An 18,565-nucleotide genomic window follows, 5' to 3' on the forward strand; every position below is an offset into this window, starting at 1 on the left:
TCTTATATATATATATATATATATATATATATATATATATATATATATATATATATATATATATACGTATATATAAAATTTTGCCCACCAAATTAAGTAATTTGGTGCAATCAACCTGCATTAAAAAAACATGAAATATTCCAGCAGACCCCTCATAATATCTGTGTCATATCTGTGTCAAAGTCTTAAAATAGATAATTTGACCTTTTTATGACAAAGTTTGTTCAGGTTCTAAAATGTCATGTGGTACAACTCCCAATAAACCAATAATAATAATAAATATTTCTAAATAATATTAAATAAAATATCTGTAAGAACTTCTTTTTTTTTTAAATAATTATAATCAGATGTGCACAAATTTATTCAGTGTGTAACAAAAATTGTATTTATGTTTATCAGTCTGTTTACTTATATTGTAACCTATTCTACTGTAATTGACTGTAATTTTTGCTTTTTTTTTTTTTACTGAGGATCGAACCAAGTTAGCATTATACTCTGTGGTAATCAACATTGCTCCACAAATTTTATCGATGGAGCTGAACTTGTATTGAACCCAGAACATTCCTTTAAAGTTCATAAGGGCGCCAAAACAATAAATGTAAATACACTTTGTTTTGTGTATTTACTGCAGCACAAAGCAGTTTATAGGAGTTCTGATCTCTAATAACATCCTCACGAGTCCCTTCCTTTGTCTCGACCAAGAGGGGATATCAGTGTTTGGATAACCAGTTCCTCAGATGAGGCTGCTCAGAGTTGCAAAGAAAGAGAAAAAGATAAAAACGGGCGCGAGGCACAGAGGAAAAGATGAGGTCCAGCCTAATTCACGCATGATTTCTCCCAGGGTCAATTATTTCCATTTTCTCCTGTGGTGTGCTCAGTGTGTGCGCAAATGTGATCACATTCCTCGATTCACCAGGCCTCCTGAAAGAATAGAGGACTCCTTTGGTGTGCGCAACCTGTTTTGTCTGTTTTCAACATCTGTTTTTTGACATTTTGTCTGTTTTACACATTTCAGACAAAAGAGAAATAGTAAAAGTTATTTCTAGATCCAAAACCTAAACATTTCAACAGGTGCACATGCAAAGCAGCCAGATATTCCTCAGCAGTCGTCTGGGAATAAATGGGTTTCAGCTCCTGCTGCAGGATGGATATATTTTCCAGAGTCATTTCTGGTGTAAATTCATCATAAATTCATCAAGTGTAAAATCATTCCAAAGTCTTAGGTGCTCTCATAGGAAAGAAAAGTAAAAAAAAATGTAATAAATAGTAGGAACTCTTATGTCTCAATTGTTCTTTTAGACAGCAGTGAGCTTAAATGGAGATCAAGTGAAGATTAACTTCTCACAATCTATTGTTTCTCAGATTTTTCTTCCAGAAAAAATACCTCACTAATACTCCAGTGAGTTTCATAAGAGATCTAACAATGTCTCGAACTTGCCAAGATACCAATCAAAAGTCCAGTTTCAATAAACTAAAAAATATTCTCATCAAATTCTTACAAGGCTGAATAATATGAACTATGCTATTGAGTGCCAGTGGCATGATTAGAAATGTCACTCTTTCTCTGTTGTGTCTGTGTGCAGAACAGTAAGGTGCGTCGTTTCGCATTTGAGCTGAAGATGCAGGATAAAAGCACTTATCTTCTGGCTGCAGACGGCGAAGGAGAGATGGATGACTGGATTAACACCCTCAACAAGATCCTCCACAGCAGCTTTGAGCTCGCCATGCAGGAGAGGAGGAATGGAGAACTGCACGATGGTGTGTGTTTGGGCCAGTAAGAGTGTGTGCAGTTCACAGATGTGTATTGATGTCATGTATGTTCGCTGACATGCTTTGATACATTACTATATGATAATAAAAGATTGTTGACACAGTTTGAGTACGCAGACATGTAATTACAGAGTCAGCTGGTGTAGTCGTGTCTCATACATGTGTATGTGTTCTTTGAAGAGACCACCCACACTTTTAATGTCTTTTAATAGATAGATCCATATAGCCAACACTCCAGAACTGATGCACACATAGCCATACACAAACAGTAACACTTAACACCTCTTAAACCCTTCGAATTTCACACAGGAGAGGAGGTTGGGAGTCTTTATTTACATTTGATGAGTTTCAAAGGAGACAGCACATTCCTTTCTTCTTGCCTCGTATAAAACAATAAACACCTGTCGGCCAATCAGAGTGCAGAACCAAATATAGCTAATCACTAGTGGAGCTTGCTAACGCGAGCATGGCTGTTGCTATTAGTCATACTTAGGGTTTGGGATCTGAACAAACTTCTGACCCTAAGAATTAAACTTTGGCGCCTAACTCGTCTCACAATGTTTGTTCTACGGACATGAAAGATACCTCAAATCATGCTGAGGAGATGTGTGCTGTTACAATAGACAGCTTAATACAATAAAATGAACAAAGAATCCTTTCGATTTGCCTTTAGGGAGGACCCCAAATCATATCTAGGGGCTGGAATATCTTGGGAAAGAAAGCAACAACCCAGAACACCCTAAAAACTACATATTGAACATATTAACATGTTTAAAACCACTCAGAGCACCTAAGAAGCTACATAGCAATTCCCTAGTGATCACCCACAACACCCTAGCAACTTTCCACACCGTAGAAACCACTAGCATCGTCCTAGCAATCAATCACAATACCCTGGCAATCCCTAGGACCTAAACACAAACTCTAGGAACCCCCTAGCAGCCACTAACAACATCCTAGAAACAAGATTTTAACATTTTTAAAACCACATTCTGTAGCAACACCCTGGCAACCATCCATAATACCCTAGCAACCCCTAGGAACCACCCATAACACTTTAGGGACCCCCTAAAGCCACCCACAGCACCCTAGAAACCCATACCAGATATATTCATGTTTAAAGCCACTCTGAATACTTTAGAAACTGCATAGTTTGCATCCAAACACTCTAGGAACTCACTTGCAACCACCCATAAAAGCACATATGTCATATAAATATATTTAAAAAAACATTGGAATACCTAAGAAACTTCAAAGTAACACCCTAGTAACCACCCAAAACACTCTAGTTACCACATATACAGATATCAATGTTTAAAACCGCTCAAAACACCTTAGAAACTATATTGCTGTAAACTCTAGGAAACTCCTACATCACTCACTTTTTAATCACAAAAATGTAGTTTGGCAGCTTTAATATTTGAGCAGCCACATTTTTGTGGTTGTTATGATTTGACACTGTTATCTGACAGTTTTCCTAGTCACTACATGTTGATTTATATACATTAAGACTAATGACTGTTTGCTGGTTTTGAGAGTTTCAGTACAGCAAGTGTGTTTTCTCTCACACAGATGATGAGCTGGGCAAGACAGACATCTCACCGGGGAATTTTCAGGACAGTTTCCAGGTATTGTGAACAAATAGACACACATATAGACACATGATCTCCTGATTAGCTGATTATACAAACACTCATCTACAGTTTCACAGGGTGTGTGTGTGTGTGTGTGTGTGTGTGTGTGCGCGTGTGTGTGTGTGTGTGTGTGTGTGTGTGAAGGTGAATACTGGTTTTCGCCTTCTGTGTCTTGACTGTAGCATGATCTCAATGCTGGCGTCCTCGCTGTCTGCCTTTTCTCTACACATCCACAGTTTTTCCACACACCCCTAATCCTCTCGTCTGATGTTTTCCAACCATTCCACAATGAACCACCCATACTTTGGAACATAGACACACACACACATCTCATCTCTATCTCGCTCTTTATTCTCCTTTCTGCCGTCTCTCTCCTCCCTGGAATCAATCGTCTAGGCGCCTCTTCTCTCTAAAGTCAGAATATTTTCTCACACATCCTTTGATATCTCACTTTAATGATCTTAAATACTTTATAGCGTTTCTTTTGTTTTGTTTTGCAGTAAAATATCTAAACATTCATAAAATGTGATGCGTTTACTTCAGAAGTAACACCGTGTAAAAAGAGACAATTTATAATTGTGTAATTGCAAATGAAGTTACAAATGCACAAAGAGTATTTCTTGTCTTCCTTCTGTTTAATAATTGCTCATTTAAAAATTAATTTTTTTTTTCTTAGTTTAATCTTAAATCAAACTAATTTTAAGTTTAAAAACAGACTGTCAATAGGGTAGGAAATTTATTTTTCAGATATATTCTCTGAAAAAAAATAGTTCTGTTATCTTGTTATTTTATCTCTCATGTACATTAATCTTGTTTTAAGTATTTTTACGTATTCCACTGGAAGCCAAGACAAAATAATAATTAAGAAAATGATTTTTGTAATGCAATATGCTGGAGTAGGAAACACAATCAGCTGTGGTAATTAGCAATTGGCTCCCTGTTTTTGCTTTTCAGAGTGCAAGAGACATTGAGTCCAAGATGAGGAGTGAAACTCGTCTGAAACTCTTCACTCTGGACTCTGACACACAGGTGAGCCACAGCTCTAATAATAAATAATCCCTTAAATCACACGGTGAGCTGCTGGTTTTACGCTATGTGTGTATGTTTTGGCCTGTAGAAACTCGATTTGTCTGGCATTGAACCTGACGTGAAGCAGTTTGAGGAGAAGTTTGGGAAGAGAGTTTTGGTGAGCTGCAATGATCTGTCCTTCAACCTTCAGAGCTGTGTAGCAGAGAATGAGGAGGGTCCTACTACTAACGTAAGCTTCACACACACAATCACAATGGTTCTGTGGTTAGAAAGCTCTTTTCTTTTGCTGGGTATTACTGTATCTGATGAAGGATATGTTGTGGCAACCAGCCAAACTCCATGGGAAAATTAGAATTTTGTGTATATCGATAGTCAGCCCTGAATATGATTACATAAAGGTAAATGTGTAATTATTTCAATGTTAAAAGACTTTCTCCTATTCCAGTTTAATGTGCACACACACTTACAAGACTTCTCAATAAGCTACAAGTTCAAATACTGTGCCTCTCTGGTGCTTGCAAACATTCCTCTGTTTGTTGAAGCGGTCCAACGTGTCAACATGTAGCTCAACCCACACTTCTGGTACAGATTAGGTGCAGCTTTACGGTTTTCTTCAGGTGGAGCCCTTCTTCGTGGTGCTTTCACTGTTTGACGTGCAGAACAGCCGAAAAATATCTGCAGATTTTCATGTGGATCTAAACCACCCACTGGTCCGATCCATGATCCCACCTCCCAGCATGCAGATAAATGGAGGGATGGACACACCTCACCAAGAAACGCTGCTTAGTGAACTGCCAGAGGGGATGCTGCAGTACCCCAAAAAAGTAAGAGGACCGAACAATCCATTTTCAGAGGCAGTTGGATGGATGGATATATAGATATACAGTATACTGTAGATGGATGGATGGATAGATACTGTAGATGGATGGATTGGATGGATGGATGGATGGACGGACGGATACTATAGATGGACGGATGGACAGAGGGATACTATAGATGGATGGATGGATGGACAGACGGATACTATAAATGGATGGATGATGGATACTGTAGATACATGGGTGGATAGATGGATGGATGGATGGATGGATGGACTGACGGATACTGTAGATGGATGGATTGGATGGATGGATGGTGGATACTGTAGATACATGGGTGGATAGATGGATGGATGGATGGACAGATGGATACTATAGATGGATGGATGGATGGACGAACGAACGGACATATACTATAGATGGATGGATGGATGATGGATACTATAGATACATGGGTGGATAGATGGATGGATGGATGGACTGACGGATACTGTAGATGGATGGATGGATGGTGGATACTGTAGATACATGGGTGGATAGATGGATGGATGGACATACGGATACTATAGATGGATGGATGGATGGACGAACGGACGGATACTATAGATGGATGGATGATGGATACTGTAGATACATGGGTGGATAGATGGATGGATGAATGGATGGACTGACGGATACTGTAGATGGATGTATTGATTGATTGATTGGATGGATGGATGGATGGATGATGGATACTCTAGATACATGGGTGGATAGATGGATTGATTGATTGGATGGATGATGGATACTGTAAATACATGGGTGGATAGATGGATTGATTGATTGATTCATTGGATGGATAGATGGATGGATGGATGATGGATATTGTAGATACATGGGTGGATAGATGGATGGACGGACAGATACTGTAGATGGATGGACAGATGGAGGGATACTGTAGACGGATGGATTGGATGGATAGATAGATGGATGGATGGATGGACAGATACTGTAGATGGATGGATGGATACTGTAGATACATGGGTGGATGGACAGACGGACGGATTCTGTAGATGGATGGCTGGATGGATGGATGGATAGATAGATAGATAGATAGACTTCATTAAAAGTAAGAGAGTAAGTGGAGTGTGTTTATACTTTGGGGACAATTTGTCCTAGAAGTTATCTATATCTAACCTCCCATCGGGGACGTCCTCTTTTGGAAAAAGGATGCATAACTGAAATACACAATCTTTTCAGTAAGAGAAGGCTCTGTGCTCGTTTGTGTTTCAGGGTGTCTTCTCTGTGACGTGTCCTCACCCTGACATCTTCCTGGTTGCTCGAATCGAGAAAGTTCTGCAGGGAGGGATTACTCACTGCGCTGAGCCCTACATGAAGAGCTCTGACTCCAGCAAGGCAATGAGCCTAACACAACTACACACATACATAAACAAAACCGCTGACCCAAACATACACACACTCATATACCAAACAAAACACAAGAACCAAATACACACTGTCAATCAAAACAATAAGTGGTTATTGCAAGGATAAGGAAAAGGATTATCAGGGCTTAGGCCATAAACTTTCAAACAATTCTACCACATCCCACAATGACCCCTTCAATATCCTGCCTAAAACTACACAACGATACCATCCAAAACCCCCGCATAACTGCTAGGAACGTGCTGTCTGCCCAGTTCACTGTTAATAAAATGTCTCTGGAGAGGTTGTGGGGAACAATGTGTGTGTTTTGCTTCACAGGTTGCTCAGAAGGTTTTGAAGAATGCCAAGATGGCCTGCAGCAGACTGGGCCAGTACAGGATGCCTTTCGCATGGGCAGCTCGGTGAGCCAAAACAGCCTGGAAGGTTCTGTTCTTCTCTCTGTGTGTAGTGTCAAACACAATATTTAATCTTTTTGTTCTTTTCCATAGGCCTGTGTTTAAAGATGCCTCAGGGACTTTGGATAAAAGCGCTCGGTTCTCCGCGCTGTATCGGCAAGACAGTAATAAACTCTCAGAAGAAGATCTTTTCAAACTGCTGGCGGATTTTAGGAAGTCAGTATTCACTTCATGTCATCAGACTTGTCTTCACTAGAGATTCCTGTCCCTTTTACAGTACAGTAGATTCAGTATATTAAAACAATGGATTTTAAATGGAAATATTTTCTGAACATCATATTCTTCTGCAGTGTTTTTGCAGCTGTGGACGGTCCCACTGTTAGGAATGTGTTTTGTAGTACCTCTCAGAGGGGCACTTTTTCAGGCCTCCTACAAATATATGAGCTTCAAATATAAATGTACTGTACACTACATGTCAAAAGTTTGGAATAATTAGGATGTTTAAATGTTTTTGAAAGAGATCTGTGAAAGAGGTCTCTCAAAAATACATTAAAATAGTAATATTGTGAAATTTTATTACAGTATAAAAGAACTGTTTTCTATTTGAATATGTTTTAAAATGTAATTTATTCCTCGGATGGATAAGCTGAATTTTTAGCAGCCATTACTCCAGTCTTCAGTGTCCTTCAGAATGCTCCTTCAGAAATCAATCTAATATGCTGATTTGGTTCTCAGTTATTATCAATTAGTATTGGTTCTCAATTATTAATAATGGTTCTTATTATTATCAATGTTGAACATATTTTTTGCTGCATAATATTTATTTGTGATATTTGTTTTGATTAATGCAAAGTTCAAAAGAACTGCATTTATTTCAAATAAATCTTTTGTATCATTATAAATGTCTTTACTGTCACTTTTTATCACTTTTTTAATGTATCCTTGCCTCAAAAAGGGTTTTCAACATTGATGATAATAATAAGCATCATATCAGCATATTACAAATATGTCTAAAGGATCATGTGAAACTGGAGTAATGGCTGCTGAAAATTCAGCTTCGCCATCACAGGAACATATTACATTTTAAAATATATTAAAATAGAAAACGGTTATTTTACATCGTAACAATTTTTCACAATATTAATGCAGCCTTGGTGAGCTTAAGAGACAACACAAAAATAAATAAATAAATAAATTAAATATTTGACCACTAGTGAATATGTCTAAACGGTGTACACAGACCTGAGAAGATGGCTAAACTACCCGTCATCTTGGGTAACCTGGATGTGACCATTGATAATGTCCCTCCTGATGTGGCTAGTAAGTCTTCAAACTATTTGTTAATGTAACCCTAACATAATGTATGTCTTTTCTGAGATTTCCTGAAACTCTGTGTCTTCCTTGTGTGCAATGAATTGGTCACTTGAACTTAGATTTTCTCCTCACCATTGGCTAGATTGTGTCACTCCATCCTACATCCCAGTGAGACCTTTTGAGAGTAATGGGCCGAGCACCGGTGTTCTGTTGGAGGTGGAGGAGTTTGTTCCCTGTATTGCCAAGTGCTCTCAGCCTTTCACCACCTACAACAATCATCTCTATGTCTATCCCAAACACCTCAAATATGACAACCAGAAGTCTTTTGCCAAGGTACACTAGCATTATCAGCTGAAAGCTTCTTGCTTTTTCCATTTTCTTGCAAAATTATTGCCCTCAGCCAAATGTATTGACATATGAGATATGGTCAGTGTAATGAAGGCTCACACCCGCCACTCATAAAACATGCACTTAGGGATTCGATAGTAAGTCGTTTTTTGGCTCATGTTCTGTCTTTGTCTTATGTGACTCAGGCAAGGAACATCGCAGTATGTGTGGAATTCAGAGAGTCAGATGAAGAGGATGCCCAACCTTTGAAGGTACAAGGCTGCCCCAAGCCCTTTCTTATGACTGATATATAATAAATACTCAAGGTCTTTTCCAGACTCTGTTCCGCTCTCTCCTTTCTCACTGTTTTCTGTCCTTTCTTGCATTGCCCTGTTGAAATAAAATTAAAAAGGAACTTAAATTTAACTTTAAAAAAATCACTGTGTTTGTGTGTCCCTGTTATGTATAGTGTATCTATGGTTGTCCAGGAGGTCCTCTCTTCACCAAACATGCCAATGCAGCAGTACTGCACCACCAGCAGAACCCAGAGTTTTATGATGAGGTGATGAATGGGACGCCAATATATATTTTATAGGGGGCCAAGCAGGAAGTAATATGCTGTATACAGTGGGGTTCAAATGTTTGAGACCATATTGAAAAACAGGAGTTCAAAATTTAAAACTGAAAAAAGTTTTAAAATGTAGAAAAATTGTAAACAAAAATGTTATGGTGTTATCATAAGGTTTTGCACAAACTTGCACAAATAACTTGAGTACTGCTGTCAGTAGAACCAAAGGGGGGCAAACGAAATACTAAGAAATTCAAAAATTTAAGTTACATTTTTATTTCAACTTTTCACTCAAATTCTTGTATGTTCATATAATAATAATAACAAAATTTTAATGGGAATTTTTTATACATACACAGAATTTAATAATTTTCACAAGTAGTCTCAGATATTCCAAATTCCAGATATGCTGTGTGTGTATAGTTAGTTGAGTATCCCTGTATATATAATGTAATGATAATAGTGGGTTGAGGTATACAAATATGAGAAAGTTGATCACTGTATATTTAAATGTACATAATCAGTGTTTACATTTGTATCTTTTAATTATTCAGGATGATGTCCTTCTTCACCTCATATTTGTTGTGTAGATATTGAAAATATTAATCATGTTTATATGTCATAATCAAAGTGATCTTATATATTTTAGGTTTTAGTTTTTTTTTCTTTAAATCATATTGTGTGTGTGTGTGTGTTTGTGTACTGCAGATAAAAATTGAGTTGCCCACACAACTTCATGAAAAGCATCACCTGCTCTTCACTTTTTACCACATCAGCTGTGACAGCAGCACAAAGAAGCGGGACATAGTGGAGACCCCAGGTACAGCATGTTGGGTAATTCGGTCACTGATAGTGCTAATATTTTGAGGCATGGGGTAGAGCTCCAGGAACTTGTTTCTTCTTTTTTTTTATGCATAACATTTCTGCAGCATTTTCAGAGAGGCATACCAATCAACCAGTCACATTAAGTGTAGTCTTTGGATGTGCTGAATGTTTTCTCTAACACATACTGTACTCTCAATGTCTGTCTGTTTCTCTGTCAGTGGGCTCTGCCTGGCTTCCTCTGCTTAAAGATGGTCGTGTTGTTATGAGTGAGCAGCACATCTCTGTGGCGTCCAACCTACCAAATGGTTACCTCAGCTGCCAGGAGGGTGTAAGCAAGGTAAACCCACTGTGCACAGTCATAACAAAAACTTGTCCTTCTTGGCAAAAATGTTGGTCATTTGCTGACCAAATGTAAACCTGTACCTGTTCTTGTACCTGTTCTTTGTATAGCAATTGAGTCTTTGCGTGTGTGGTCTAATTTGCTATTTGGATAAACTTTGTGAATATCTACATCTAATTATTTATTGATCTTTTGTCTGAGTGTATCGTATTGCATACTATCAGTTTTACACTGGAAGAGGTTGCTATTTAATAGCACTGGAGACTCTTTGGGGCTCACAGTTATGTTACATTGATGAATCAACTTTGTCATAGATATTTTTCCTAAAATTCCATAAATGACTAGTTCTAGTTCAGTCATGATAGATAGTGCAGGCTGATGGGTCCTTTATATGCAATCTGATAGCAGCCGCATTATTTATCACTTCGCACAAGCTGATTGGCCTCTTCTGATTCTGCAGGCAATTAGACTGTGTGCTCAACATTTCAAATTGTCTGGTTCAGTGTTCATTGTAAGCTGGTCCTGCAGCACACTATAAAGTTCCTCTAAAACCTTCCACCTCCCCCAGCTCCACCTGTCTAGATCTGCTACAGGATTTATGTATGCCTATTCATGAAGTAGCAACATCCAGTATCTGACATGCTCACAGCAGTGAGTCTGTCTATTGGCAGTAGCAATCCATACTTGCTCTACAACTGCACCAGAATGCATACCAGATCAAGTCCAAGTCGCTATAACCAAATGCATTACCATTGTCATATCCATAACATGCTGAAACTATTTAGAGAGTTGTCATTATTGAAATAAAACTAGGCACAAATTAGTATTAGTATTAGGAGGATAGAGAGCTATGCAACTTCTGTGGATAAAGCAGCTCAGATCATTTGGTCTTTTTAATTTAATGAGAAACTTTTTTGAGTTCATATTGAAATCTTTGACTTTGTTGGGATCCCTTTTGAAACACATTAAGACATACACAAATACAAAAGATTAGTTGGCTATTTTCTCATAAAAATTAAATTAGGAAATATGAGAAGGCATGGCTTTATAACAAGCATGGGACAAATTCAGCAAAAGTCTCCATTTTCCCTTCATTTAATCTCATTGCTGTATATGAGAAATACATTAAATAGATCTTTCAGTGGATGATCTGTCAGTATAATCAAAATAAACTGTTTAAACATGATATTGTTTTATGGGTGTTGTGTTTGCAGCACTCTAGTCCTGAGATAAAGTGGGTGGATGGAGGACGTCTTCTTTTCAAAGTGTCTACACATCTGGTCTCTACCATCTACACGCAGGTATGAACACACACACACACACACTCACACAGACACACACATACATATACTGTATATATATATATATATATATATATATATATATATATATATATATATATACTGTATATATAGGTTCCATATTTATCTAATTTAAGCATGTCTTTTCACCTCCTCAGGATCAGCACCTGCACAATTTTTTTCATCATTTCCAGAGTATGCAGTCTGGTGCCACCCATCCAACTGAGGGTGAGCTTGTCAAATACCTCAAGGTGAGCATGGAGAAGTTAGAGAAGCAGGATTCTTCTGCGTTAATTATTCTTATTATGGTGGGTTAAATGACAAAACATTACCCATACATTCCCAGAGTCTTCATGCCATGGAAGGTCATGTTATGATCAACTTCCTGCCGACTATTTTAAACCAGCTGGTTCATGTTCTGACCAGCACCAGTAATGAGGATGTGGCTGTAAACACCACCAGGTGAGAGAATAGGAGTCGCCAAAATCAGAACATGTGGTCTTTCTCTTGCTGTCTCACATACCCTCTTGTTGTCTGTTTGTCTCCCCTACAGGGTCATGGTCCACATTGTTGCTCAGTGCCATGAAGAGGGTCTAGAACACTACTTGAGGTCTTATGTGAAGGTAAATCAAGCTCTGAAACATTCAACCATATTTATTGCAATGTACACTGTCAAACTTTTTTCAGTTTCTAAAGTAGATCTTGGTTACATGATTTTCTTCCTGTTATTCCAGTACGTGTTTAAAACAGAGTCCTATTCAACCAATTACAGTAAGACAGTGCATGAGGAACTGGCCAAAGCCATGACATCCATTTTAAAGCCTTCAACCGACTTCCTAACCAGCAACAAGCTTCTCAAGGTAGTTTTGTTTTAAAATTTCTGTTTTAAAACTTTTAAATCTCAGCAAGTTTCTTATGAGTTCTATTTGTCAATGGTTGAAATGTTTACTCCGGTGTTTCAGTATTCGTGGTATTTTTTTGAAGCCCTGGTGAAGTCAATGGCACAGTACCTGATGGAAAGTGGCAAGGTTAAGGTAAACACAATTATATGCCTTTACTTTACCAAAAATTTACCATGGTAACCATAGTTTTTGCCAAAATATGCTGGTTAAAACAGTGAAAACTTGGTATTTGCCTTCACTGTTATCAACAATGGAAATTAACCAAAATAAAAAAGATTCTGAAAGCTTCTCACTCTCTTGAAAGAGACCCTGTATTAAGGTTTTACCATAGTAAAGGTACCTGCAATAACTGTGGATTTTGGAAACTGTTTACCGTGGTTTTTGCTGTATTAGGCAGTTTACCATGTTCCAGTTATTAATTGTCTTAGCTGTGTTGTGTGTGTAGTTGTCCAGGAACCAGCGATTTACAGCTTCGTTCCACCACGCTGTGGAGACACTGGTGAACATGCTGATGCCCCACATCACCCAGAAGTATAAGGACAATCTGGATGCTGCCCGCAATGCCGACCATAGCCTGGCCGTCTTCATAAAGGTATAGCCAGTTGATTTTATACGCTGAAGCACTGACCAATATTTGATCATTTTGTCTGCAAAGAGACATCTTGTCTATGAGACATCCTGAGTTGCTGAGAGTTGTATTTGATATTGAGAGTTGTATATCATTAATGACTATTTGAATACATTTAACAACAGTGTCTTCTCACTAACTGCCCTACAGCGCTGTTTTACCTTTATGGATCGAGGATTTGTCTTCAAGCAGATAAACAACTACATCTCCTGTTTTGTACCTGGAGATCCCAAGGTACGGTAACACTTTATAATAACTTTCATTAATAAATAATTATCAAAAATTATAATGCTTAGCAGATCATTAGTTAATATTCACATAGCTCGAAATATGAGATTATGTGCTTGTTAATGTTTACTAATAAATTTATTAAACATTGCCTAATGATTAACAGATCATCAAATGCTTACAAATGTCATTAAACTTTCAATTCATACGATCATGCACTTTTAAAAAATCTTCAAATGACTTTGACAGATGGTTTACAATGATTAAAGCTTAATTACTAAATCATTAACAAACATTGTATAATGCTTAACGGGTCTTTCGATAATGTTTACAAATGTCATAAATTTAATTTCATATGATCATGCACTTTTTAAAAAATCTACAAATGATTTTACATTTACAAAGGTTGTGAAAAAATAGCTTAATTATTCATTTTAAGCACTTCACAAACCATTCATGTTAATATATTATTCATTAACTCATAATCACAGTCCGTAAAGGTCATATATTTGGTCTTTGTTTTGTATACTTCAAGTATTTACACATCTTAACAAATCAGTTATTAATTATTTGTTTATGTTTTTGCAGTACCCAATCTAAAGTGGAAACTATTTGTCGTTTGTAAATTTTTATAAAAATGTACTCATCATTAGTACTTTTACAAGCAGTCATCTCAAAAAGATGAGGGCAAAAAGTGTCCAGCTGACCTGAATTCACCCTCTTTACTCATCTTTACCAATCATTTGCTTATGTTTTTGCAGTACCCAATATAAAGTTGAGACTATTCATCATTTATAAATGGACTTTTAACTACTGTAACAACGTTTGTCGAAAAGGTGGTTAGTTAAGTTTTGATAAATGTTTGCTAAACACAAAAAGTACATGATTATATGAACTAAAAGTTTAATGAAATTTGTAATCATTTTAATTTACATGAATTAATGATCTGTTAATCATTAGATAATGTTTAATAAGTTTATTATTAGTAGTAAACATTTATAAGCACATCATCTCATGTTTCTAGCTATTTGAATGTATATTAACTAATGATCTGTTTAGCATTATATAATGCTTGTTAATGATTTATTAATGAGTTATTATATATTTATTATAAAATGTTAGCTATAATATAAGAGGTTTGGGGTCTGTACGATTTTTTAAAATGTTTTTGAAAGAAATCTCTTACACCAAGGATGGATTTTTTAAATCAAAAATATATTAAAATAGTCATATTTAAAATATTGTTACAATTTAAAATAACTGTTTTCTGTTTTAATATATTTTGGTGGCAAGCAACACAGAATTTTCAGCAGCCATCACTCCAGTCTTCTGTGTCACATGATCCTTCAGAAATCATTCAGATATGCTGATTTGGTGCTCATTATCATTATCAGTGTTGATTATCAACAGTTGCTCTGCTTAATATTTTTGTGAAAGCCATGATATATATTTTTTAGGATTCTTTGATAAATAATTTAATGTGATCCTTGTTGAATAAAAGTATTGCTTTCTTTTAAAATAATCATATTTATTCAAAACTATAATATATAATATGGGTGTCTCTTTGTGCCTTGCAGACGCTGTATGAGTTTAAGTTTGAGTTTCTGCGGGTGGTGTGTAATCATGAACACTACGTCCCCCTCAATCTGCCCATGCCTTTTGGGAAGGGCCGCATTCAGAGGTTTCAAGGTAAACATACAGCAGTATTCTATGGCACACTGTTGTTGAAATAGTCTAAGAAATTGTCTTGTGTCTCTCTTGAAAGGTTAAATTGTTCATCAGGAGAATTAGATTTAATTTAATTCTTCTTTCCTTTCTTTGTGGCTTCTGTCCTTTGAGCATTCTTTACCTGTTGCTCATATGATTGCCTTTCCACTGTTTCTTCTTTATCTGTGTGTGCTAGCTTTTCTGTGTCACATTAAGGAGACTCATGCCAGAAGAGTAGGTGAGCAGTCCTGCTTGCCAGGCACTGAACAATGTTCATGTGTTTAATCTTAATGACACAGTCCATGTCTCTCTTCAGTGTCATAACTGCCATGATGGTTTCATTCCTGATGTGGAATGGACCTACTCCAGTCTGTCTTACATGTTGATGTGCAATATAAGCTAATTCATTCATGAGTCTAGATGTTTGGTTGGGTGTTTAAAACTGTTCTATTTACCTTTGTTTTGTAATAACTGTCCATGAACTGGCTGTTGAGTCTGCCTGTGAAATCATCTTGTGTATGTGTGATTATTGTGATTTCCTGTATCAGTGAAATTGTAATTTAAAGTGCATAATTTTCAAATCATTGCTTTTGGTTTTATTATAAAAAGCTGTAGAACTGTTTTTGTTTAAGGCATTGTTAAATACAAAGCAGCAACTATTTTTCTTTCATCTGTTAAGCAGGATATTTGAGCTGAAACTTTCAAACACAGTTTTAAATTAGCTGGTGGTTACATTCAGTGTTTGTGGTATGATGTCTTTCTTTTTCTTTCTTTTCTCATAGATCTACAGTTGGACTATTCACTGACGGATGATTTCTGCAGGAATCACTTCCTAGTGGGTTTGTTATTGAGGGAGGTGTGTGGGGCTCTTCAGGAGTTTGGGGAAGTCCGTCAGATCGCCATTCAGGTTCTCAAGAGTCTGATGATCAAACACACATTTGACGATCGCTATGCCTCAAAGGTCAGTGCCCAGTTGCAACAAACCCCTCAAGTTAAGAAAAAGAACTGATTTAAAATTAAGGGTGTTTGCACTAAGGGTTTTCTTAATTTTGTAACTGCCTTAGCAACTTACAGTGGTTTAACAAATAAATATGTATTATATAACAGGAATATATAGTAGGTGGAAACATGATTAGGAGAACCCGTAACATGTGGTATGGAAGCCCTGCCTTTCAGTTAAAAGAGGCAATAAACTTTTTGATAGAGGCACTGACTGTGTTTTTTAATTTTTACTCTAGAATGTACATGCCCATTTTGTTGGACAGCCTGAGAAATGTAGCTTTAAACATGATTTGAGCTTTAAAGACAAACTTTATGTCTGATTTAACTATACATTATCAATCAAAAGTCTGGGGTCACTACATTTTTTATGTGTTTGAAAGAAATCTCTTATGCTCACCAAGGCTGAATTTATTTAATTAAAAATACAGTAAAAACATTAATATTCTGGAATATTATTGGAAACTGTTTTCTATTTTTATACATTCTAAAATGTAATTAATGAATTTTCAGCAGTCATTACTTCAGTCTTCAGTGTCACATGAACGTTCAGAAATCATTCTAATATGCTGATCTGATGCTCAAGAAACATTTATTATGATCAATGTTGAAAATGGTTGTTCTGCTTAATATTATTGTGGAAACTGTGATTTCCACAACAATAGACATTGTTTATCAGGATTCTTTGATGAATACACAAATAGAATTATTTTGTAACAATGTAATAGTCACCTTTGATTATTTAATGTGTTCCTACTGAATAAAAGTATAAATGTTTTAGAAAAAAATGAACCCAAAATTTTGAATAGTATTGACCATAATCTTATTTTGTATATTTAGTTTTTTCCCATTTCAAGTACATAGGGGGCTGTACTTGTATGCCAGTTTCCTATTTAAAAAACAGTGCCTGGAAGCACTTTCAAGATTACCACAGGGTGAATAGACGTGCCTTAAACAGACATTGATTTTAACCAGTAAATATCTGTGTATGTGTACACAGAGTCAGCAGGCCAGGTTGGCGACACTCTATCTACCCTTGTTTGGGTTACTGCAGGAGAACGTTTACAGATTAAATGTGAGAGACACGTTTAATTTTAACACCAACCAGGTGAATCATCTTGTGTTCTTTTTCTCTTTCTCATCAGTCTTTTATTCACAACTTGAGCAACCCTTATATTTCAACATGCCATCTCTCTGCTATTTCTCCTCAGAATGGGCGAGATGAACATCTTGCCAGCATCTCTACAGTAACACCCCAAAAACCTGTTGGTAACCTTGAAAACAGCCTTCATAAAGATGTATTTGGGGTCATCTCAGGAACTGGTGAGTGATGAGCAAATTAAAACCTACCAGCAACTCAGGCCTTTCACCTTCTAGCAATAGTGATGAATGAATGGTATTAGTTATATGAATGAAGTTTATTCTGTGTGTAGCCTCTCCTCACACCTCTATGCCTAACATTGGCTCTGTGCGCCACGCTGACTCTCGAGGTTCTCTGGTCAGCACAGACTCAGGAAACAGCATCCCTGAGAAGACCAGCTCTTTCGATAAGGTGAAGTAGAATAACAGTGATGGTGTCCATCAGGCCCAAAATAATCTCTTATCTGCCTCGTTTAAATAGAATGTCCTGCTTTCATAATTTGCATTGTGAAAAGCGCTTTACAAAATTAAATTTGACTTGACTTTGTCTTTTAAAAACAATGTTAAATGGAGGTATTAAATGTTCAGGGGGAGTTCCTTCCCCCTCCACATGTGCTCAGGGCGCCTTTAACTGGAGCTGTGATGTAGAGGTCTGCGCAGGACCGTTTTTTTAGTCCCACTCCTGCCTGCTCCCGGAAGGTTCTATTCCGCACCTACCTGCTCCCACTATATATTCACTCTTTGTTCACCCGCTGTCCACTTAGAATAATTTTCTTCCCGACCCGACCATTCCCGCTAAATTTAGATCTCGTTTCCAGAATCTCACATTTAAATTTCCGCTATTGAAAGAAAGAGTCTGCACAAAATTGTATGTTATTTTATTAATCTTGTCAAGAGTCTTGAATTTATTGACTTTGACTTGAATTTATATGAATTATCTTAAGACACAAAATTAGTTTAATATTTTATGCAACACGGTAGGGAAAAAAAAGTCAGAGAAAATTAAAATGTTGTACAAAAATTGCATTTCTTATTTTTATTCGTCTTGTCAGGATACAATTCATTTAACATTGACAACACAACAGGGAAAAAGTGTCGCAGAGAGAGAAAAAAAATGTAGGTTGTACAAAAATAGCCAATTAGCTATTTTTATTCGTCTTGTCAAAATACTAAATTCGTTTGACATTTTTCTGTTAACACAGTAAGAAAACTGTT

At 36.7% G+C, this 18,565-nt stretch overlaps 1 protein-coding gene across 1 annotated transcript in view; it reads left to right on the forward strand.

The window, feature by feature from the left end:
* LOC107584812 (dedicator of cytokinesis protein 9-like) overlaps positions 1–18,565 on the forward strand; it is a 44,683-nt gene that overhangs the window by 8,746 nt on the left and 17,372 nt on the right. The window contains exons 6-33 of the mRNA XM_016271579.1: positions 1,584–1,758; positions 3,343–3,398; positions 4,359–4,433; positions 4,522–4,662; positions 5,051–5,257; positions 6,524–6,646; positions 6,995–7,077; positions 7,165–7,287; positions 8,312–8,391; positions 8,528–8,718; positions 8,919–8,984; positions 9,182–9,274; positions 9,989–10,100; positions 10,324–10,442; positions 11,660–11,746; positions 11,905–11,997; positions 12,093–12,208; positions 12,300–12,369; positions 12,481–12,606; positions 12,709–12,780; positions 13,094–13,240; positions 13,427–13,510; positions 15,082–15,193; positions 15,408–15,449; positions 15,994–16,172; positions 17,211–17,318; positions 17,422–17,533; positions 17,644–17,762. Of these exons, the coding sequence (XP_016127065.1) occupies positions 1,584–1,758; positions 3,343–3,398; positions 4,359–4,433; positions 4,522–4,662; positions 5,051–5,257; positions 6,524–6,646; positions 6,995–7,077; positions 7,165–7,287; positions 8,312–8,391; positions 8,528–8,718; positions 8,919–8,984; positions 9,182–9,274; positions 9,989–10,100; positions 10,324–10,442; positions 11,660–11,746; positions 11,905–11,997; positions 12,093–12,208; positions 12,300–12,369; positions 12,481–12,606; positions 12,709–12,780; positions 13,094–13,240; positions 13,427–13,510; positions 15,082–15,193; positions 15,408–15,449; positions 15,994–16,172; positions 17,211–17,318; positions 17,422–17,533; positions 17,644–17,762 (3,111 nt within the window). The remainder of the gene's footprint in view (positions 1–1,583; positions 1,759–3,342; positions 3,399–4,358; positions 4,434–4,521; positions 4,663–5,050; positions 5,258–6,523; positions 6,647–6,994; positions 7,078–7,164; positions 7,288–8,311; positions 8,392–8,527; positions 8,719–8,918; positions 8,985–9,181; positions 9,275–9,988; positions 10,101–10,323; positions 10,443–11,659; positions 11,747–11,904; positions 11,998–12,092; positions 12,209–12,299; positions 12,370–12,480; positions 12,607–12,708; positions 12,781–13,093; positions 13,241–13,426; positions 13,511–15,081; positions 15,194–15,407; positions 15,450–15,993; positions 16,173–17,210; positions 17,319–17,421; positions 17,534–17,643; positions 17,763–18,565) is intronic.

This window comes from Sinocyclocheilus grahami, unplaced genomic scaffold (genome assembly GCF_001515645.1).
Source record: "Sinocyclocheilus grahami isolate Dianchi unplaced genomic scaffold, SAMN03320097.WGS_v1.1 scaffold63.1, whole genome shotgun sequence".
Lineage (NCBI taxonomy): Eukaryota > Metazoa > Chordata > Actinopteri > Cypriniformes > Cyprinidae > Sinocyclocheilus > Sinocyclocheilus grahami.